The following is a 23683-nucleotide window of genomic DNA, read 5'->3' on the forward strand; positions in this document are numbered from 1 at the left end:
AGTATTTTTCCTTCCGATGGCAGGGCTTCCACAATGGTTTTCTTATTTCAAGCAACCTTTATAGCAAAACCATCAGAAGGCTTTCTGAGGTTCGCCACTTAGTGCTTACCTCTGGGAAAAAGATATCTAGTGTTGCTACTAGCTTCTTTGTTTTATTGCTTGCCAAAGAAGCAAAATTGGGGGGAGTCAGTTCTTAGCTGCCAGCTCAGTAAGATAACAAGTACAGTAGAGTCTCACTTATCCAACATAAATGGGCCAGGAGAACATTGGATAAGCAAAAATGTTGGATAATAAGGAGGGATTAAGGAAAAGCCTATTAAACGTCAAATTACTTTATGATTTTACAAATTAAGCACCAAAATATCATGTTTTACAACAAGTCTGCCACTTGTTTGGGAGTGTGGCTGCACTTGTGTTGTTGTTGGGCATGTTGACACGCTGTGCGTAGCTGTATAGAGAAACAGCTGTGGATCCGGGTGGGAGGCAGACTTCATTAGATAATACAGAACGTTGGATAAGCGAGACTCTACTGTAGCAATTCCCCTCCATTGTGTTTCCAGGAGCATCCCAAGTCCTAGACTCCTGAAAACAGAATGATGTGCTGCTTTTTGCAATCAGAGAGATATACTATTCCCTGAAAAAAGATGTGGAGTTTTGTGTGCGGACTTTTGAAAGGAACTGGTGGTTTACAGACCAGGAGTTCCCCATGAGTCCAAGAAAAATGTAAAACAGCAACCTATTCATAGGAAAGAACCTGAACAAAACTTTTAAAATTAAATGATAACTCCACGTTTTAGAAACCTGTTACAAGTATCCATTTGCTTTAAAAGCAGAAGTAGGACCCTGAGGCACCAAGTGGACTGTAACCTCTAATATTGTCACCAATGGTTGGGGATGATGAGAAGAAGTGAAAAATGCCAGGATGGACATAGGCCATATGACTCTCCAGACTATCTGAAAGACCCTGTCTCCTTATCTATACCTGCCAGGACACTTAGGATCTTCAGGTGAAGACTTTCTCTCTTCCCCACTACCTTTACAGGCTTGCTTGGAGAGAACATAGCAAAGAGATAGACGTCTCAGCAGCTTCTCTCACCCTCAAGAATGCCCTTCAATAGAATGCGAGGCCCTTCTTTCTTTGCATTTTGTAGACAAAGACATTTTTATTTAAATAAGCGTTCAATGTATAAAGCAAGGAGCATTTTTATTGAGTACATTTTGCTTCTCTTTTTAACATTATATATTTTCAATTTATTCTGAAATTATTCTAAAAATCATGTTTGGAAGCCACTTTGAGTCCCGGTCTTGGGGAAAAAGCGACATACTAAGCACAAGATCTCCTTATGCATACACTCCAAAAGCAACACTGTTACATAAATGTTTGTTTTATTTTCCCATTTATAGAATGAGTCTGCAAATCTTGAAGGGAGAAAATATTAGTGATGACATAGGTGCTGAAAACTGTGCCATACTCGTCACATCTCCAGAGCTCACAGGCAGGCCTTCCATTCTTCGTCCATCACAGAAAGAAAATGTTCCACCAAAAAAAATAAAGAAGTTTATGAAGGTATGATAATATTTAATATCACTCTTTTCTAGACCAACAGTTTTAGTATCTGTAAGTATTTAGTATCAAAATATTTAACAATGTTTCAGTGGTGGGGATGAGAGGAGGCTTCTAGAATCATAGAATCATAGAATAGTAGAGTTGGAAGAGACCACATGGGCCATCTAGTCCAACCCCCTGCTAAGAAGCAGGAAATCGCATTCAAAGCACCCCCGACAGATGGCCATCCAGCCTCTGCTTAAAAGCCTCCAAGGAAGGAGCCTCCACCACGGCCCCGGGGAGAGAGTTCCACTGTCGAACAGCTCTCACAGTGAGGAAGTTCTTCCTGATGTTCAGGTGGAAAGGAGATTCTTCCTGATGTTCAGGTGGAAAGGAGATATGTGACAGCTAAAATACAGAATACCCTGGAAGGTATCTAACTCCTATGTCTTTAATGTTCTGACAGGCGCTTATACCGTGTGTCTTTTCTTTACATCAGTGATTTATTAGTTTTAATTTTGATTCTTCCCGCTTCTTGTTAACAGCTGTCAAGTTGAATTCAACTTATGGCAAACCCATCAATGAGAGACTTTCTAGTATTCTATCAGCAGCAGTCCTGCCTCATATTTTGCAGCATCTGTGGTTGACTGTATCTATCTGTAATGCTGTATCTGTATCTCACCCTTCCTACTACCTTATCAGGCATTATTGTCTTTTCCATTGAGTCATTTTTATTATATGGCCAAAGTAAAGCAGTATTCTAGGGAAAGTTAAGGCATGATTTGCTCCAGTACCCACTGAGTGGTCTTTTCAGTAGTCCACATTATCTGTAGAATTCTTCTCCAGCCCCACGTTTCAAACATGGGGCTTCATTGTCCAGCTTTCACAGCCATTTATAGAAATTAGAAATTCAATGACATTGTTTGCTTATAAATTACACATCAAGGAAACCAAATCTTGTGACACATGGAATTTTGAATGGTTTTAATGGTATAATGTTTTAATTTATGAATTTGTCAAATTTTTGGCTTATGTAGTGTGTATTTCTGTTTAGTTTGCCTATATGATGTTTTTGTTTTGTTGTATTTTTATGTTATGTAATTTAATCATTGTACACCACTTGGAATCCCACCCATGAGAGAAAAGTGGGATAAAATAAATGAATAATAATAATAATCCTTTCATGGGGATGGGAATATATACCGAGTGTTTCCAATTTATGGGATTTTTTTGTTTTCTGTATTGACAGATTTTAGTTAGAATTAGAACAGATTCAGCATTTGTAGTCTGAAGCAGCTCTATTGGTAAGCGATCTGCTTCTGGTGATTTATTTCTTCTAAGTGGTCTGAATGCAGCTTCCACATCACTTTCTGATGTATGTTCATCTTTATAAGGTTTTTCCTGAAACAAAGTGGTCTCTTTCATAGAATTCTTCAATGTATTGTTTCCATCATATTTTTATTTTTATTTATCAACATAATGTGTTCTTCTGCTAGTTGTAGAGCATTTCCACTCATGATTTAAAATTCCATTTGTTTTTTTGTTTTTTAGATCTTTGAGAATAAGTCTTCCTTTTTGTCATCACTTTTATTTCTTTGCATTAATTAGTTCTCATTCAGGCAGAGAAATAATTGAATTCGTGCTTCTTGTCTGTCTTTAACTGCTTAAAGAATTTCATCACTCATCCATTGAGGCTTTTCTTTCTTTTGGGCTACAGATAGTGTCTTTTTGCATTCCTCCCTGACAGTGTTTCTGACTTCAGTTCAGAATTCTAGTTCCCGTTCACTTAGTTTTTATAATAACAAATCCATTTTTCACATCTTGAAATTCTACAGGGATATTCTTCAGGTTGTATTTCAGCACAATTTCCTCCTGGCCTTGACTTCACATAGAGAATAGAACTTCTCAATCTTCTGTTTCTAATTACGAAGTCTATTTGATTTTTATATTGGCCATGAGATGATGTCTAGGCATACAGCTGTTGTTTGGGTTGCTTGAAGAATGTGTTTGCAAAGAACACACTATTGGCTTCACAAAATTCAATCAGTCATTCTCCTGTTTCATTTCTTAATTCTAGACCGACATTTTCTGTAATCTTTCATTCTGCTCTATTTCCTATTTTTGCATTCTAATCATCACTGATTAACATCTTCTTTTATGTATATTCAGTTTCCCACCTTACTCCAGCATAAAATCTTTCAGATTCTTCTTTTGCCACTGTGTTTAGATCATAAAGTTGAATTATAGTTATCTCGATGTGTTTTCCCTAAAGTCATTAATATGATTAAGTCAAACTGCATTACATCCTTGAACTACATTGGCTTCATCTTTCTATGAATGTCACCACATTTTGTCTTAGATTTTCTTTTCCTGAGTAAAACACTGTATAATTATTCAATTCTTCAATTATGTAGGTTTTATTTCTGCTTTTAATTATTAATATATATTGATGTTTGTTTGTTTTTCATACATTGCTTCAAGTGACTCCTTTTTAAGCTGTAGAAAGCAGGGCATAAGTACCCAATCAATGTCTAGGTATGTGTTGTGTGTATGCATTTTGGCTCTGCAGATCTCTGATAAATTTTCTCTCCTAAGGTAACTTTTCAAACTCCTATCCGGGATCCTCAGACTCGCAAATTCCTGAGTCCAGATGTAAGGAAGAAACCTGAAACTTCTCCATTAGTAGATGACTGCATTCCAAAAGATCTTCTCTTGCCTCCAGTCAGTGTTGAGTGAGTAAAACTGTGATTTTATGTAGGTAGATTCAAAATAGATTGTAATATAGTCAATGATATCCCAGGAAGTGTTGGGCTGTCATACAGCTGTCTTCAGGTTGTTGGAAGAGAATATGGGTTTTAGGAAGCTGTTTTTTTCTGGACTTCAAGCATATGAGTAGAAGCAGTGATATTTGCCAAAAAATTCTTTTCACTGAGAATGATTGCGAAACTGTAACTACTCCTGATTTAAAACGCAGTAAGGACAATTGCATTCATGTAACAAGAACGTAGTCATCCACATGTTTTTGCCAGCTTGGAGACAAACAGGCATTGTTGTGTTAATATCACAGCTACTTTGATTTTAATGGAAAGAACTAAATTTTGCAGTTGCAGTTGACAGTTGTTTTCCAGATGCAATTACAAGGTGATTGACTCCACTCTAGAGAGCTGAGTGTCCAGAGGAGGGCAACTAAAATGATCAAAGGTCTGGAAACCATGCCCTATGAGGAGCAGCTTAAAGAGCTGGGTATGTTTAGCCTACAGAGGAAAAGGTTGAGTGGGGATATGTTAGCCATGTATAAATTTGTGAAAGAGTGTCTTAGGGGAGAAGGAAGTAGGCTTGTTTTCTGCTGCACTGGGGAGACTAGGGCTCAGTGTACTGGATTCAAATGACAGGAAAGAAGATTCCACCTAAAGAATATCCTGACCATAAGAGCTGTTGAACAATGGAACCCTCTGCCTCAGAGTATGGCGGAGGCTCCTTCTTTGGAGGCTTCTAAACAGAGTCTAGATCAGGGGTCCCCAAACTAAGGCCCGGGGGCCGGATGCGGCCCTCCAAGATCATTTACCTGGCCCCCGCCCTCAGTTTTATAATATAATATTTTTATATCAGTTTTAATAATATAATATATTCTATATACATATAATATTGATAAAAATATAATGTTATACAATATAATACTAACAGTAATACCATATAATAATATTAATTATATGTTATATATTACATATTATATAATAGTATAGTGATATAGTTCAACATAGTAATATATAATGCTAATATTGTGTTATGCTAGTAATATAATATATTGTATGTACATACAGCTGCTCTGAGTCCCCTTCGGGGTGAGATGGGTGGGATATAAATGTAGTAAATAAATGCAGTAAATAAATAATTTTAGACTTAGGCTCGGCCAAAGTCTGACATGACTTGAAGGCACACAACAACAACAATCCTAATTAACTTGACTATCTCATTGGCCAGAAGCAGGCCCACACTTCCCATTGAAATCCTGATAGGTTTATGTGGGTTAAAATTGTTTTCATTTTTAAATATTGTATTAATATTAGACTTAGGCTCACCCAAATTCTGAAATGACTTGAAGGCACACAACAACAACAACAACAATCCTAATTAACTTGACTATCTCATTGGCCAGTAGCAGGCCCACACTTTCCATTGAAATCCTGATAGGTTTATGTTGGTTAAGATTGTTTTCATTTTTAAATATTGTATTGTTTTTTTTCGTTGTTGTTGTTGTTGCACTGTGCAAGACATGTGCAGTATACATAGGAATTTGTTTTTTTTTTTCAAATGATAATTCGGCTCCTCAACAGTCTGAAGGATTGTGGACCGGCCCTCGGCTTCAAAAGTTTGGGGACCCCTGGTCTAGATGGCCATCTGTTTGGGGTGTTTTTTCTGCATGGCAGGTGATTGGACTAGATGGCCCATGTGGTCTGTTCCAACTTTATGATTATCTGAAGATTCCTGTTGAAGCATCAGTTTTCTTGGATCTATGAAAACAAGTATGTTGTATTCTGATGATTACTAGACTGATATTTTTCGTGCCGGATTAAGTCAATTTTATTTTTAGATGTTACAGAATCATTAAGAACTTTATTGCTTTTAGTTGTTTGATTTAATGTATATACATTTTGCTGATTGTTTTTCATTTCTGCTGATAAATACCCAAGGGGCTTTGGTAATTGGGAAGTAAGCAAATGGTCTAAATTGATAAAGTGAGCAATGTAATCTGATCCAGTGTGCATTTACTTGAAAGTGAACCCCACTGAGTTCAGCTTGGATTACTTCAAAACATGTGTTCCTAGAATTAAAGTCTAGACACTGCAAGACTTTCATAAACCTGACAACATAGTATCTGAAGCCGACAGTGAATATCCTTTTTTTGGTTAATAAGCAATGGCCCCCTCTGAAAGAAAAATCTGAATGCCAAATGTGTACTTTTTATTTTAACTGTCTTTAGAAGGCTAAATTAACTAATTTGTGATGGTTCTGTGTCAAGGACAGAACGCCACAAGATCAAAGATAACAGAGTTTATTGGATTTACAGAACTCAAAATGCCCGTAAAAGACAAGGGCCAGGCAACATTAGCCTCAAAAAGCAAAAAAAAGGGGCAAGAAAAACGTTTAAAAGATAAACCGGATTAAACCGGAGTTTAATCCGGGTAAAATCAAAACAGCTTGCTTCAGCTTGGGAACAAACAAAACAGAAGCTGGGAAACAAAGAGTTCAAAAGAATGTAACTAATTGGCAGCAGATGCCTCTCTGCTGCCAGTACTATGTTTTGAGTAACTTAGAAGTCACTCCTACACACAGCAGGCAAACTTCCAATACAAACACAACAGCCGAGGGTTGAAGCAGTAGAGTAGTCCCAGTTCTTTCCGAAGGTCGATAGGCAGAAGCAGACGTTTGCAGTTTTCCAAGTCCAGAAGGAGAATCCAAGCCTGTAGTCAGTTCAGTCCGTAAATCCAGAGTAGCAGATGGCGTCCGTCAAGAAGACGACGGAAGGTCAAAGCTATTGAGATTAAGCAGAGGTTTGCACAAACAAAAGCCCACACAATTCCTCCCGCCGTCTGAACCCAAATTCCAAAACAACTTACGTAATCAGCACACGAAACACACCCGTCTTCAGGAAAACGTCCCACACAGATCCCAAGCGTTTGTCCAAATTACCTTGCCCAACGCAATTTGCTATTGCTCCCAAGCCCCATTTTATGCCAGTTACAAGTCCTCATCACTATCAGCTGTCCTCCTTAACCCGGGCGTTTCCTCATCACTTTCCTCATCAGAACTGGAACACCTCTGACTACGCCCCACAGCATCCCCAGCTGTGGATCCCGTCCCATCCCTCCAGCTTGTCCATGGGTCTAGTCCTGAAGGTCCCCAATCATCTTCCATCCCATCATTGCCAGTGGCACCCAATTCCTCCCTTACCCGAGTCCAATCCATCTCATCCTCTTCTGAGCTAACCAGCTCTTCCTCCATTCTCTCCGTAAACCCCTCAAAAGACTCTTCGTCAGATGGTTCTGCAAAGATATCTCGCAGCCTCTTTCTTTCTCGCTCCTCGAGAGTATCTGACTCTCGAGGAGTCTTACGTCCACGCCTGCCAGTAGCAGAGCCATGAGGCTCAATCATAACATTCTGCCTTTCCACAGGAATCAACCACTACTAATAACAGATACTGATTTAGCAAAAGAGGAGATAGCGACAGAAGGAAAGCTCAGCTTTGATTCTCCAAATGATGTCATCCCAGAAAAAAACAGAGCACATACTCCTGAATCGTCTGTGTTGAATGATCCAGATCCGTTCAAGAGCACCAGTGGCCTTCTGAATTCCCCTAAAAATCAACCAGTGTCTCTTTTGCAAGTTTGCACAAGAAAAGAAGCAATGGATAGAAATTCTCTTTCACTTTGTTCAGTTTATCTGGAATCTGCTACTGAAAATAATCTGTCTGAGGAAACAAGCTATGAACCAGCAAGTTCTTTTAACTCCACTTCATTGCTAGATAGTGATTCCTCAAAGCAAATATTAAGCCTCAATCAAGCTATAAAGCAAAATTTGAACAATGCTTGCAAGACTGAGCTACTTTCAGTGGCACTTATAGAAAATAATATCTCATCGCCTGTGCTAGAATCTGGTAGCTTTGGAAGTCTCAGTTATTGTAAAAGAAAAGAAAAGGGTAAATGTCAAACAAGCACTGGAACAGAAGAGAATTCTGTTCCCAAAGCAGCATATAGCTTTGATTTTGAGAAGTTTGATCCTAACTTCAACCCATTTGGAGGCGGTTCCAAATTACAGAATTCACCTGACTGTGCTGTGTTCACCATTGAAAGGAGTGATACCCAAGAGGACAGTGGACTGTTCAAAGAAGCAGAGCAGCATAATTTCCCTGAGGAATCAAGGGCTGTAGAAACAACATTTGAAAAACAGTAAGTGTTCTGTAAGTGCATTTAGAGTAGTTCTGGACTTCAGAAATGTAGTAGAAGCTCATGAAAAGTAACCTATTTTTTGTTCCTGGACTAAATCTAAGTATTTGGTAACAGTAGATTACATATGCAGTAGAAAATAGCATATAACCTAAATCTGTAAATAAATAATTTCAAGTTGCTCAGTATTCTTTTCAGAGATATATTAAAACATAGATGGCTTAATTGCTTAATTGGGGATTAGTATTTAATTTTTGTGAAAAGAAGCTTCTTTTATCTAAATGTCCACAGGTAAAGGGCAAAAGAAAACCTGCATGTACAAAAACAAATTTAAAAGTATATTGAATCAGATGTCCTTAGAACATGTGGATATAACAGTCTTCTTATTTTTATAGGAAAGAGATTGAAGAGCAGATTGCAGCTGAAGAACAGAATGTAACAAAAGTAGAAACTCAAACTGAACCTTCAAGTGAATTGGTATTGTCTTTTGTTTTGTTTTTTTAATTCCTTTTTATTGCTATATTTAGGATCTAGCATGTTTTGGGTGTGGGAATATGCTAAAAACTGCACTGGAGGCTTTAAATCTCAAGAATCATGCCTGGGAACCTCATCTTTATTGCTGTAAGAAATTGAGACATCTCTACAGCTTGGCAGCTTTGAAGCCCAGGTTGTCTTTCAAAACACACACTTTATCCACTCCTGATGCAAAATTTCCCAAACAACATGCTCTGATCTTTTAAGAAAATAAAATAGAGTACAGTTTAACCAAATGACATACAGGTGAAGGGAAGCAAGTTAAACAACACATGGAATCTATAGTTATCTCTTTTCTGAGCGTTTCTCTAATCTATTCTTCATTTCTTAGATGAACCAAAGTATTGCATCAGCTGTGGTTTTACGTCAACAAAGTTCATTACATGAGGCTGCAAATGGTCTAACTCAGAAACCACATCAGGCAGAAACAGTAATGAATAATGGCAGTTTTTTGGATATAGACAATGAAGAGTTCAGATCACCCACTGATGGTAAGTGTAGTAGAATTGAAATGCCTATTTGTGTTTATAACAGTGTGAAATTCTATGTTTGTATTTTGTTTTGGTACACCTCACACCATGGCTATCATGTCCCTTGTTAATACTCTACAGGTGTCAGAATCAGCAATTTATTACGGTCTATGACCAGAATATATAGAAATGGGCACAGGTGCCTGAAAAGGGGAATCGCAGTTCCCATTCTACAGGTGTCATCCATCCTATATCTGTTCCCCACCCTTTAAGGGTATTGTGCTTTACACTTAACCTTGTTGGAATTGACTTTGCTAGTTTTTACCCAGTTCTCCAGTCTTTTAAGGTCATTTTGAATTTTGATCCTGTTATCTGGGGTAATAGTTACCCCATTTAATTTTATGTTATTTGCAAATATTGGAAGCATGTTCGCTAAACCAATGTTTCTCAACTTGTGGGTCCTAGGTGTTTTGGCCTACAACTCCCAGAAATCCCAGCCAGTTTACCAGCTGTTAGGATTTCTGGAAGTTGAAGGCCAATATATCTGGGGACCCACAGGTTGAGAACCACTGCTCTAAACCTTCATCCAATCATTGTTAAAGACGTATTGCACATAACCTATTGGAAATTCCATAACATATTGCATAACCTATTGGAAAATAACTGCACCTAGTCTATGGGCACATATCCTTTTGGCAAATGTGAATGTCTATGAATATGTGGAGACCATCTTTTGAAAACCACTAGTCAAGAAAAGCATGCCCTTGTTAGAAGTCAACTCTTTGAACAGGTGATATTCAGAAACATTAATGTAGTGGCACACAGGTAACTCAGCTGTCAAACTGAAGAACCATGTCTTTAAACTGCGAAGGATAAAGACATGCCACTACAAAATGTATTTGGTTAGCTGCAGATGGTTGTTTCTTTGCAGTTGTAATTGTCCAAAAGATACACATTCCCGTGAAGCCTCTTAGTTTAAAATATGCACTCAGAGATAAAAGCAAAGTCTTCTTTGAAAAAATATATTTTTACTCATAAACGTCTTTTATTAATTAGCTATACAGGAATATTTCTTATTGAAGTTCACTTCAATAAGATAGGATATAGCTTCTCTTTGTGTTGAGTACACAGGGTATCATTCTTAATCGGTAGTCCATAGTCTTTAGTATAGTTGTACTCACTGAAGTCCATAATCATACTGTATCCATTAAAGTCTCTAAACAGCAACATGCATCCACTTTCACTGAGGTCGGGACACATACTGTACACCTGCTTTCATTGAAGACCAAACACATACCTCCACTGAGGTCTAATGCAAGAAGACTGCATCCAAAATGGAGTCCTGAATCTGAACATGCTCAGTAAAATCACATGTCTATAACTCCTCCTACACCAAAGAGATACAAACTGGCAAATCAGCACATACATAGAATACTAGTTAGCACATATATATATATATATATATATATATATATATATATGCGCTATCAATAAACAAATAGTGACAGGCTTGGGAGGTTGCTGTTTCCAACAATACATTCATTAGCACTGGATCCAGAACAGAACCCTGTGATACTCCACTTCTGTCCAGGATGAGGAGGAGGCATTGGTGAGCATCAGTTGGGTTGGGCCATCCAATCCAGCCCTATGCCATGCAGAATATAGAATCAGTCAACAATTACATGTTCACCTAATGGTTGCATTGTCAATCCCACATTTTACTAGTCTGTTTGCAAGAATATCATGGGGGTTCTTCTCAAAGACCTTACTGAAATCACGGTATGCCACACTCACAGAATTCTGTTTGGCTGCCAGGCTCTTCACTTTATATATATATAAAAGCCATAAGGTTAATCTGACATGACTTGCTTTTAAGAAACCCATGTTCACTTTTTGGGATCATGACATTTCTAAGTACTTACAGACTGTTTAATGACCTTTGTATAGTTTAATATGTATTTTATAGAAATATGTTTTAATGTGTATCTTTTATAGAAATGCACTTTAATATGTGTATTTGTGGTATTTTTACAATGTGTATGTGTTTGATTATTCTGTAACTTGCCGTGAGGAGAGGTGGGTAAGAAAGAAAATTATTATTACTACTCTATAATTTTTCTTGGTATTAGTGTCTGGCTGACTGGTCAGTAATTTTCTGAGTCCTCTTTCCCCCCATTTTTGAAGACAAGGGCAACCTTTGCCCTTCTCCAGTCTGCTAAGACTTCTTCTGGCAAGCAAAGATTCACAAAGATTGTTGCCAGTGTTCTGAGATCTTTGATGTAGTTTATCTGGTCCTGAAGACTCGCATTTATGTAGAGTACCCATGTATTCCTGCACAACACTTTCACCTGTTTTGTGTTACATTTCCCCTCGTGTTATCTGTTCCATTTCCTCCACACTGAGCAGTATCTTCTTTTTTGGACAAGACCAAGGATTCATCTATATTAACCATTCAGGTTGGTTTGGAACTGATTGAGCAGAAACCAGTTTCACTATGCAGGTGATTAAATTGCCATTTCTGGAACCAGTTTGGGGTGAGGATGGTGATTATATTAATCAAGTGGGGTGGCCTCAAGGCAGATCCAGAGTCCACCATATTTGAGGCATATCTCCCCCCCCCCCCCCCCAAAACCGTTTCCAGGCAAGATGCACATGACAGCAAGGCAGAAACAAGAAGGGAAAGTGACAGTTCCTGTGGCATCCATTTCACCATTCAAGTGGAATATCTCTTTTCCCATTTAAATTCATTTACAAATCAAATAATTTAAGGTTGTTAAGAAAGTGACAATATCACATGTTCAGTGTCCTTTTATGGATAAGCCCCCTCAGGTCATGTTCATCCTACGTGTTCTTGTAGCTTCAAACTTGATTTCTAACCTCTTCCAATTTAGTGGTCTTCTAATAGCCAGCCAAAGTCCTAAGCATATGTAGACAATCTCAATGTTATTTTCCTTTTGTTATTGCTTACTGAGTTGCATCTGTAGTGCTGTCAGTTTTTTGCGCTGGACACACACATGCCTGCAGTAGGAACTCTAATAGGTTTTAACTGAAGTAATAGAGACCCCTGTTTATTGTATGTTACCTTTTACCTGTCTTTGATCTAGTAAACGTACCTCATTGGCCACCCTTCAATGCCATAAGAGCAGTGTTCCAAAACTGCTTCTCATTTAAAGCTTTAACATCCTTGCCAGTTAAATCAGTTTTAAAAAAGGATGGGAAGAATCGAAGGCCTTCTTTATTTCACGCAGTATACGTAAGTCACAAATATTGCAGGAAGGCATGCCTCTTCTTTTCTTGAAATGACAAACTAGTTACTTTTTATAGTCATTTCAATACTAGTTTGCTATAAAATCATTTTGTTCCCATATTCAGTATTTTTCCCCTTTTAGTTCTAGGAATGGACCTAGAAGTAGATTATCTGGAACAGTTTGGAATGTCCTCGGTAAGTAACCAATATATGAATGTAGGATGTTACATTTGTCTCCTTTCTTTTCCCTATTGTTTTATCACACACTCCTAAAAGAAGCAGTCTTTTGCACAGAATTTAGATAATATTGTTTAGTTTAGTGTTTTAATTTTAGGAATCCTGCTCTTTTTAGCTTGACATGTTGAATAATATATATTTTAAATTTTCATGCTGCTAATCTTTATGTAATGCCACTTTTTGGCTGACTTAGCTGTTCTTGTATTTTGATCAAAAGTTTTCATTTTCCTATTTTACACAGAAAAAATGTACCCTTTAGAGGCTAGATCTTTCAAAACACATATGTAAGGCTATCTGCAGAAAGAACTATGAGTTTTCAAAACAGTATAAGAATTAAAAAGTGTATTTGCCTGATGACGGGATTCAGAATCAGAAAACCATCTACTAACCTAAAAAGAAAACCTGGCTTAACTTTTCAAAACTTTTTTTTTTGGTAGAAAATTAAAAGATTGAAATATTTTTCACCCCACACCACATTTCTTCCAATTTATTCACATTTGAAAGCATTTAGTACAGTCCTGCTTTAAAGTCTGAACCCTAAAGATTTTAAGGTACAGCCCTTGCTATATTGACACTCATTAGGACACAGGACCTCCTCTAATCAATTATTTCATAATTCAAAGAAATGTGCTTCACTTGGAGATTATCTAAATTTCATAAGTGTTGCTCTTGGTCAGATAGCTCCAGATGTGGCCAAAACGTGAACAAGGCCACCATGTTAAGGGAAGATTGTCTGGGAACTTTGATATATTTCCAAATCTATTTCTTGTAGTTCAAGGAGTCTGTTCTAAGAAAGGAATCTCTCTACCTGAAGTTTGACCCTCTCCTGAGTGAAAGCCCTAAAAATTATGTTGATGATGTTAAGGAAGTAAAGTCTACAGGAGTCGCACTACTTCAAAATGAGTATGTATAATTTTGCTGTGTTCTTCCATTTATAACCTATATAGAATTGTTTCAGTATGCCTTGCAGTTTCTAACCAGACCATCCATCTTTGGTCTTAAAACAGAAATTCAGTAGCCATGACAGTGAATGAAGTAAAAACATCTGATGAACATGAAGAAAAGCCGTTGGTGCTTGATCTTTTTGGAATTTCCCCAGATCCAGTAAGTGCTAGTTAAATATCTCTAGCAACCTTCCTCAAATTGCTGTTTTTTCTGAATTTTAAAATGAGAATAGACATACTGATGACGTTGAAAAGTATAGGCTGAGTATCCGTTATCCAAAAATGTTTGGAACAAGAAATGTTTTAAATTTTTTCAAAATTTGGAATACCTTTATTTGCAGATATGAAATATCTTGGAAACCAAGTCTAAAATTGTGGTTTATTTGTGTTTGATATGCACATACACGTAGTGTGAAGGTAATTTATGCAATATTTTTAATAATTTTGTCAATGAAACAAGGTTTGTATACACTGAACCATAAGGAAATAAAGATGTCACCGTCTCAGGCATGCGTGTGAACTATTTTGGATCTTGGAGAAGTTTGGATTTTGAAAGAGATGCTCAACCTGTAATGGAAAATCATAGTTTCCCAATTGAATAATTAAGCTCTCGGGAGCCTTGATCTTATCAACGTATCCTTTATTCAGAGCAGAAGAACAGTTTCAGTCTGAAACCACCCACAAGTTTGGATATCATAGATTTAGTCTGAAATCACTATCCGGCTATACCTTGTGATCTGTATCAATTAGAGAACTAAGATACCAAATATTGCATGTAAATACGTATTAAATTTTTTGCCACAGGTCAAAACTCTACAACCCACCCTAGATGAAAAGAATCCTTCAGTATTCCCTTGTGCTCTGCCCACTGAGGCCATCATTGAAGTGCTGAAATACAGTCAGAAAGGCATGGATGCAGCTGTAGAAAAGATTAAGCATGAGACGGATATTGTTGTTAAAAAGCTTACTTCAGAGGTAAGAATTTGAGAAGGGACACTCGATTTGATACTGTTTTGAATCTTTTCTGTCCATTCACTCCTCCATTTTAATGGCTAATATAGAAATTACTTAACTACTGTATTTAAAAGAAAACTATACAAGTAATAGAGGCTGTTACTGGAAGTCAGCCTTTGGAGCTGTTATCCCTCAAGATCTTTGACTTGCCCGGTGCCATTCCCTTAACCAGTCAAATATCATTGTTTTAAACACAGCCTTTCGCAGCTGTCTAGATCATTTAAAAATCTGAAGTTTTAGTTTAGACATCACTGTAACAAAATGAGTCTACTCTTTGATTAACATCTTTCCACCTTTGTACATTAACGACTCCTACTCTAGTGTTACAGCAACTTTATTTTATTTATTTATTTAATTTATATAATGCCCTTCTCCCCCAGGGATATATCCAATAACAAAACAAATGGCCATAAGAAATAATGTAAACTATACTCTGCTTGGAATCTTGAGGATTACACAAGTATTAATCTCCAAGATAGTAGTATAAAGATCAATAATAAAGTCTGGTCTTAAAGGGGTATTCAGAATTTTAGTCTTAAAATGAAGAAGGCCTAACAAGAACAATTGACCGGACATGGCCCCCACATCCTGAAGTGGGCCCCCAGGCCAGGATTTTTGGCTGGGCTCCCTCTAAAGCAGTGGTTCTCAGCCTGGGTTCCCCAGATGTTTTGGGCCTACAACTTCCAGGAATCCCAGCCAGTTTACCGGCTGTTAGGATTTCTGGGAGTTGAAGGCCAAAAATATCTGGGGCTCCCATGTTGAGAACCACTACTCTAATGTTTGGGGAAGCATGATTTAGGATAAAATAAGTCAGTTTAGATAATGACACCAAAGTAATTTTATATTTATTAAAAATTATAAGGATTTATATCAGAGCAACTTACAATAGCATCAAAAATCACCTCAAAATATATTTTCTAGCTTTTGTCAACTCATATTTTTCAATACCTTCAATAACATCAGCTTGCTTAAGTAAATAATTATCACTTCATGTTTATAGATTCTATTTCCAGTTATCAAGTGAAGAAAAAGCTCTCCAACCTAATAGCTCTGTGAATGGCAAGGCCAAGATGTCTCTCTTCTGATCCTTGTTGACAGCCTTCCCCACTTCTCCCCTCTCCACACGCAGGCGGGCAAGGTGGCCTTTTCCTGTCTCTTCTTTCCCCCCTTCCCTCAACTTGGTCCTTTCAATTTTCTGTCCCCTTCTGAAAATTCTTTACTCTTGGCCTCTTCACTTTTCAAGATCATTTACATCTAGAAAATAGCAGCACCAATTCTAAAGTCATGGAAAAGATGCCATGGAAGTGTGGGGCCAAGTCTGCATCCCATGAAGGGGCCCCAGAGAAAAAAAGAAAAGGGTTTCCTAAGGACCCCTATAAAAAGACATAAAAGTTTCCAAGCGGCACCCAGAGTAAGAGAGACAAATATCCCCAGAGAAAGACGTAAAAGTCTCCAAGGGACCCCCATGTAGCCCTTGCCTAATCCTAGGACCTTCAACCCTGTCAATCCCCCTTCTTTGTTGGGGGAGGGCATGAGATCAGATATTGAGTAATGTTAGTCAAATTCTAAAGTTGTATTTAAGTCTGATCTCTTTCCAATAACCTTTCTGGCAAAGTTTCTTTAATTTTACTGTAAGTCTGAAGATAAATGAATTCTTGCTAATTATTTTGGGATATTATGGTTTCAGGTGCAAGAAAAGCAAAGAGAAGCTTTGGAGTGGAAAATGAAGCATGACAAAATTTATATTGAAAGTAAAGAAATGGGGTATGTACATCTAGTTAATAATGGGCATTTTCTGTGCATGTTGCCTTCTCCAATTACATAGATATCTTTCATATTGTGGATTCAGGTGGACGTTATTTGTGCTACTGTACAATATTCAGAAGGACAGTCTGTACTGGGGGGAAAACCAGAGTTTTGATCCTCTGCTTAATTGTTTAGGATCGCTTATCCAGGGTTATATCACTGTCAAATTCCAGAGAGTTCAATTACCTGCTGCCACCATCCTCTCTAAGTAATTGTACTGCATAGATGAGGTGCGTTTTGGGGGGCAGGGGTCTCTTTCCAGGCAGTCTCTAAACTGAGAATGGGTATTCTCCCCATATTGGTAATGTTGAGAAATTCACTTAATCCTGCCTCCAGAAACTTTAAGAAAAGTAAACCTATGCTTCCTTTTTAAGAGGTGTGTGTGTGTGTATGTTTCTTACTGTGGAGTTATTAATGGAAGGACCAATATTGTTTCATTGTTGTGGAATCATATTAATTTTCTGGTTCTGTATTTGAAAATAAGATGCTTGTATTTCCTTTAGAACAATTGTTGCAGAATTTGAAGGCACCATTACACAAGTGATGGGTAAGCAGATATAAAACATTTTTTCAATGCTTTGCTGTTTGGGTTGCACAAAAAATGTGTCTATCTAGAAACAAAATGTATATATTTCTGAAAAGTACATAAAAACAGTTTTGTTGTAATGAAAGTTAAAAATAACATCAGACAAATTATTTTGTATAGATGCATTTTTAAATCGGCATGCAGAATTCTTCTTCAACTTGATATCCCCAGTACCATGGCAAGCTTATCAGTGGAATACCTTGGCAGTTGCTGAGTGGATGTTCTAACATTCCTAGATCTGCCATTCTCTTTCCGTGCTCGACTACAGGCTGGCACACTTTGGACATACACACCACACGTACATTTTTCTTAGAGAGTTTGCATGTGGTGTGTAGGCCCAAAGCGGCAAAGGCCAGGGCCTGCAGCTAAGTCCCGAGTAAGGAGCGCTTACTTTCCAAATGAGCTTTTTGGTCCCACATCCAAAAAAAAAAAAAAAGAATATTTTCATCCCATTGGCAGCAATGGGTGGGCTTCCCACACTTCCTTTCCCCTCAGTTTTAGAGCTGCTGCCATTTCCCCTTTAATTGGGAAATCTAACTTTCGTCACTGCTGCTGAAGTCGCTTCATAGGAGCTAGGGACAGACTCATGGTGGGATCCTTGATGTTGGGCTGGGGCTTGCTGGGGTTTCTCTCCATCACATTTGCTGGCGGCCTTGCTCTGCAACAGTGCAGGCCAAGAAAGGACCTGGCAGGCCTGCATGTTTGGACCTGCATGCCACATGGACATTCATCACCAGCAAATGAGATGGAGGCAAGCTGAGTCTGCCCCTAGCTTGGATAAAGTGATCTCAGCAGCAGTGACAAAAGGATAGCTTTCCCAATTAAAGGGGAACGGCAGCAGCCCTAAAACTGAGGGAAAGGGAAGTGTGGGAAGCCCACCCATTACCATCAATGGGACAAAATAGTCGTTTTTTCGGATGTGGGACAAAAAAGCTCGTTTGGAAAGGCACCCGAAAACAGGGCCATACGAATGAAACAAAGACATAGCCATCCTATACAAATGCATGAGACTAGTACAGAACACTCTTGTTGTCACAGAATGGTTGTTCTCATAATATGCTTGGACAATAAAGCCCTGAAGTTCACCGACCCAACTCATGATGGGTACTGAAAACAGCAGCTCCTAACCCACCTAACTGGACTTCCCTCACGTCTCTACCCCCACTACAGTCCACACAATGCCTCCTCGAAATATGAGAGATCTTTATGCTTCACCCTGTAGCTAAATCTTTTAGAAATGGTGGTAGTAAACAGTAGCTGAGAAAGTAGAAGTTGACTACATATTAACCTAGTTAGCCCATTAAATCTAATGTGTACGAATTTGGTTTTAACTATCTACAGATCCTTCCTTCTTCCACAGACTCAAATGATTGAACATTTTGACCTTAGTTGCTTTCTGGGGCTGGGGGTAGGTTGCAATGACATAGGCCATGCTTCCTGCTTCTGATGGGAATTAACATGTTCACCATCCCATCCTAGACAAAAGTAGATTTGTCTAGGACGTATGTCATTTCTTTAACTACTGGCTGTTATTTATGATTTTTGGAAATAGTAGGGCATGGTAGCTGAAAAATATAGTTATATAAATAGGCTGGATTAGAGACTGCACCATGTTTTCTTTTGTACACCCCAGTCTATTCTATACGTCACCTGAAATTGTGCATTTGTGGGATAGCCTTGCTTGACTTTCATGGGATGAGTTTGCTAACTGGAGCCTTTGAACATATCTTCAAATATTTGTATTGTTAGAGACAACATATAGTGCAGTGGTTCTCAACCTATGGATCCCCAGATATTTTGGCTTTCAACTCCCAGAAATCCTAACAGCTGGTAAACTGGCTGAGATTTCTGGGAGTTGTAGGCCAAAACACCTGGGAACCCACAGGTTGAGAACCACTGATACAGCGTCTTAAAAGAGTCAACAAAGATTGAGTCACCTAAAACAAATTTGTTCCTGTAGAAGAGGGCGAGAGTCAGAAAGAGCTTGCAAAAAAAGAATTGCAGAAAGTACTTGATGAAAAACAGCAAGTTGTATCTGATTTGAAATCCATGGAGAAATCTTTCTCGGAACTCTTCAAGCGATTTGAAAAACAGAAAGAGGCAATAGAAGGATTTCAGAGGGTAAGCATTTCCAACAGCCTTACTCAGTCTCCTCCTTAAATAACACTAGCTGCCTCTTTCCACACCATCTTTCCCCCTGAAGCTACCATATTTCACCGCATAATAGTCGCACTCCTTCCATTTTGGGAGCGGGGGAAGAGTGCAGATGGTCTAAAATGGAATGTTCTGTAAATGTACCAAGGTGACATTATTGATATAAAAAAATTAAAATTATGTTTTCATTTACTGACATTTGTAATATTGTCTTATGTAGAGGGTGAGTCAATCTGAAGTAGTTTGACTTTTTAATAAATATTAATATTTTTGGCAGTAAGTCAGGAGACAATTTACAGAGCTTTGTTTCTGACATGTATTATATGAGAAGTTCCACTTACATTTGACAGAGAACAACTTTTTAATTTAAAGTATATTTTCCCTTCATACTGCTAAGCCAATAGTATCGCTTAACAGGGTTGTGAAGTCAGTTCACCAAACCTTTCACTCTTAATTTCTTCATAAATGTATATTAATTAGAAGTAAATATACTTTAGTCAAATGATAGCAAAAGGTTACCATAATCATTACAATGTGAAATGTCAGGCTACTTAGACTGATAGAACATAAAATATTTATTTATTTACCTTTAAATTATATTTACTGTATATTAATAAGTTTTTGTATTGAAGTAATTGATGCATTTCCACCAACTGGGATTCTAGTCCCCCGAGTTTTAATCTAAAATTATATTTCCACTTTCTAGAATGAAGAGGCTCTGAAAAAATGTGTTGAGGAGTATCTTGCAAGAATTAAAAAGGAAGAGCAAAGATACCAAGCACTGAAGGCACATGCAGAAGAAAAGTTATGCAAGTGAGTAACATTTTATAAGGATCTGTATTAAATTTGCAGTACCTCTCTTTAAAAACTAATATACCTGAATAACCTGTTTATTTTAGAGCAAATGAAGCGATTGCCCAAGCAAGAAGTAAAGCTAAAACAAAAGCGTTGGCTCTTCAAGCCACTTTGCGCAAAGAACAAATGAGAATCCAGTCATTAGAGAAAAGCATTGAGCAGAAGGTCAGTCTTAGTTTCTTTGTGGATCCAATATTCAGTCTTCTAAGCAGGGGTCTAGACTGTCTCCCAAAGGCTTTGATATATATATATATATATTAAATCTATAGTTGCACATCTCAAATCAGAATTGCATGAAGAATTGCCAGGCCCACATTACATGACAAAAAACTATTGACTCATTCCCATTAAATTCAGAGGCAATTTAATCAATTTTAATGTGATGTAAATAATACAAAATTAATACAATGCATAATACAAAATTAGGATTCCAGAAAGTGGAATACTATAGGCAGGAAATGAAGTCCTCAGTGTTTTCTCTCTATTTTCATGTGAGTATGTGGCTGCAATTCAGTGTTACATAGAAATCATTTGTTGGTAAATCAAAGCTGTTATGCACAATAGGAGCCCTAACCCAACTAATAGGAAAAGGGTCTTTCAAATGCCTGCCTGCATAGCAATGCAAGATTCACGGGTCTTTCCTTTAATTTATACTCCCAAGTGTAATTATTAAAAATGAAGTCTACTGTGTTTAGTTTGGGAGGGATTTTACTAATTTATAAGTTCATAAGGTTCTCAAACTTTTTCAGCCGTGGAGCCCTTTTTGAAGCAAAAGTTTCTCATGGAGCTCCAATAAATGTTTATATACTGTATATTATAGTATATTTAATGTGTATGTGTGTGTGTATATATATATATATATATCAGGCATGGGCAAACTTTTGGACACAGGGGCATTTAGTTTTAAAATTTGACAGACAGGCTGGGCTAGTGGCAGATGGATAGAGAGTGTTTGTGTGAGCTAATTGGGGAATTCCTATGCACACTGCACTTATCTCATTTGTAGTGCAGAAAGAAAGACCAATATAATATTTAAAATGAAAAACCATTTTAACCAACATAAATGTAACGGTATTTCAGTGAAAGACCCCAGGGGCCATCCAATCTAACCCCTTCTGCCATGCAGGAAAAGCACAGTCAAAGCACCCCAACAGATGGCCATCCAGATTTAATAATAATAATAATAATAATAATAATAAGCTGCATGGAAAAGGGTCTGGGCAGCAAGCTGCCCTTCCAGGGCTTAACACTCTGCACAGCCAAAGTGCTGTGTTTCTATGAACCTTCATGCAAAAGAATAAAAGGTTTTTGAATGCTATCCAGTTACACATAACTGTTAGTAACAACATGCAGTGTTTACAGTGCACTCTGCAGAAAATGATTCACCACTACCTAAAGGAAAATCAACATGTTTAGCAAGACTTACAAAATAATAATAATAATAATAATTATTATTATTATTATTATTATTATTATTATTTATATTTCGCCCTATCTCCTCGAAGGGACCCAGGGCGTATTCCAAACACAAAAAGGTAAACATTCAATGCCTGAATATGACAACCAATACACATATAATAGCAAAAAATAATAATAACCCAACATGTAAGAACAAATTATAACATAACTTCTAAAATTAAAATAAGACATAACCTATCAAATAAATTTATATCAACATAAAACAAAATATCAAACAGAAACATCAATATCTCGGAGCCGACAGAAAGCATTGGAGGTGTATAAGTTGATTATTGCCAAAGATGGTAACTCGACTAGCAGGATAAACAGATCCTGGATACAGATAATAGATTTTAATCAGAAGTATAGTAACAGTATCATTATCTAATCCTCTTCAAGTCAATGAGCAGAAGTATGTTTTCAGTTGTTTTTTGAAAGAGGAGGGGGGGCATTTTTACTTCCTTAGGTAGGGATTTCCAGAGGCGGGGGGGTGATCACAGGGAAGGCCCTTTTTCTCTCATTCCCACCAGCTGTGCTTGAGATGGGGGTGGGACTGTGAGCAGGGCCTACTCCGAAGACTACAGTTGGTCAATAAGGGGATATGCGATTAATCAAATAGCCTGGACCTGGTTGGTTTATCAGTAAATGTTTGATTTTTATATTTTTTACCTGGGGCACATAAAAATTTCTCAGGCGGAAAATGGCCATAACTGGAAAATGTTTATGAAGCCCTCATGGAGAGTATGGGTGTTCTTTTCAGAATATGTGACTTCTGCAACTTGTATAACCCTTTGCCCCTGTTTCTTTAACAGACAAAAGAAAACGAAGAACTCATAAAAAATTGTGATGACTTGATTTCGAAGATGGAAAATGCGATAATCTGAACCATCCCATTTTTTCATGCTGGTTCTTAATTCAGACTTGGGATAGTTAATAATGAAATTTAATGACTATTTTCATTTGCACTTGTTTAGCTTTATTGTTTTTCTATGAAAACTTCTATATTCTCTGCTGTTATTTACAAAAAGCAAATAAATGTGTGGCACCAGTCTGCTTGCCATTATTTCTGTAAATAGAAACTATTGGGTTTTAGGTTTATTATTATTTTTATTTCCCTGAAATGCCACAATCCTGTTCTGTACCACCACAAAAAAATTTTTTTTTCTCCTGAGTGTCCACCAATAGACATGGGAAGTCGTTTCATTACATCTTCACCTAATGAGCCCATTTAGGCTCATAAGAGGGCATCTCTTCCCATTTTTAAAGACCTCTTATGGTTATGAAATGTTCTATAGCAAAAACTGGGTAGAATTTCCCTGCATTTCGGGGAATTTTTTGTATATCATGAGGGCCAGAATAATAACCGAAGTGCCTCATACCAGTCCACTCTGCTCTGGATCAAGTGTTTCAAGCGTTATTCGATTTCCGCGAAGAAGGAATGGGAAGAAGTTTTAACTGATTAAAAATAAAATAGATTATATTATTTGCAGATTTGGTTGATGTGTTGTAACAAATTTAAAAAATCGACACCTTTTGAAAGAAGAGGAGGATGAGATAGAAAATGGATAGTTAAGTTTTAGCACTGCAGAAAGCAATCTTGAAAAGAACAGAATAAGAGCAACATAGGTCTCATTAGGGCTCAAAAATAGGAAAGATAGATTTGCACTGGACCAGAAAGACCACTCAAATTGGTGGCAGAAAAGAACCAAGTGACTTTTCACATGTTTTATGAAAAGGAAGGAAATCATCGAACTCATTTTAGTGGGATTTATATAGCATAGCAACATGTCAATGCACTGCGCTGCTTTCAGTGGGTTTTGCATGGCACAGCACCATATCAAGAAATGAAATCACCCATATGCTTATCTGAGCCATCTCAAATCATGGA

The 23683-nt window shown here is 37.5% G+C and overlaps 1 protein-coding gene across 4 annotated transcripts; it reads left to right on the forward strand.

Annotated features, from left to right (window-relative positions):
- The first annotated feature begins 305 nt into the window (after positions 1–305).
- On the forward strand, positions 306–23284 carry LOC134295189 (transforming acidic coiled-coil-containing protein 3-like). 4 transcript variants are annotated; one of them, XM_062967062.1, is made up of 17 exons: positions 306–1007; positions 1405–1567; positions 4142–4278; positions 7720–8493; positions 8886–8967; positions 9356–9515; positions 12884–12936; positions 13751–13881; positions 13986–14082; positions 14727–14897; positions 16624–16700; positions 17246–17289; positions 19289–19312; positions 19358–19449; positions 20189–20295; positions 20382–20502; positions 22608–23284. In XM_062967062.1, the coding sequence occupies exons 1-17, from the start codon at positions 895–897 to the stop codon at positions 22677–22679; spliced, it is 2418 nt and encodes an 805-aa protein (XP_062823132.1). In that variant the 5' UTR covers positions 306–894; the 3' UTR covers positions 22680–23284. The 4 variants fall into 4 exon arrangements, with proteins under 4 accessions (XP_062823132.1, XP_062823131.1, XP_062823133.1 ...); XM_062967061.1 differs by having other exon boundaries at positions 313–1007; positions 19289–19449; XM_062967063.1 differs by having other exon boundaries at positions 330–1007; positions 8398–8493; positions 19289–19449.
- Positions 23285–23683: the final 399 nt, after the last annotated feature.

The sequence above is a fragment of the Anolis carolinensis genome, unplaced genomic scaffold (genome assembly GCF_035594765.1).
Source record: "Anolis carolinensis isolate JA03-04 unplaced genomic scaffold, rAnoCar3.1.pri scaffold_93, whole genome shotgun sequence".
NCBI classification, from domain to species: domain Eukaryota; kingdom Metazoa; phylum Chordata; class Lepidosauria; order Squamata; family Dactyloidae; genus Anolis; species Anolis carolinensis.

Excerpts from the sequence above, each read along its gene's own strand:
- LOC134295189 (XM_062967061.1), top strand. The coding sequence starts at position 895 with ATGATGAGAAGAAGTGAAAAATGCCAGGATGGACATAGGCCATATGAC. Across the intron at positions 1,008-1,404 it reads AGGACACTTAGGATCTTCAG|AATGAGTCTGCAAATCTTGA; the intron begins GTGAAGACTTTC and ends TCCCATTTATAG. Across the intron at positions 20,503-22,607 it reads AGAAAAGCATTGAGCAGAAG|ACAAAAGAAAACGAAGAACT; the intron begins GTCAGTCTTAGT and ends TTTCTTTAACAG.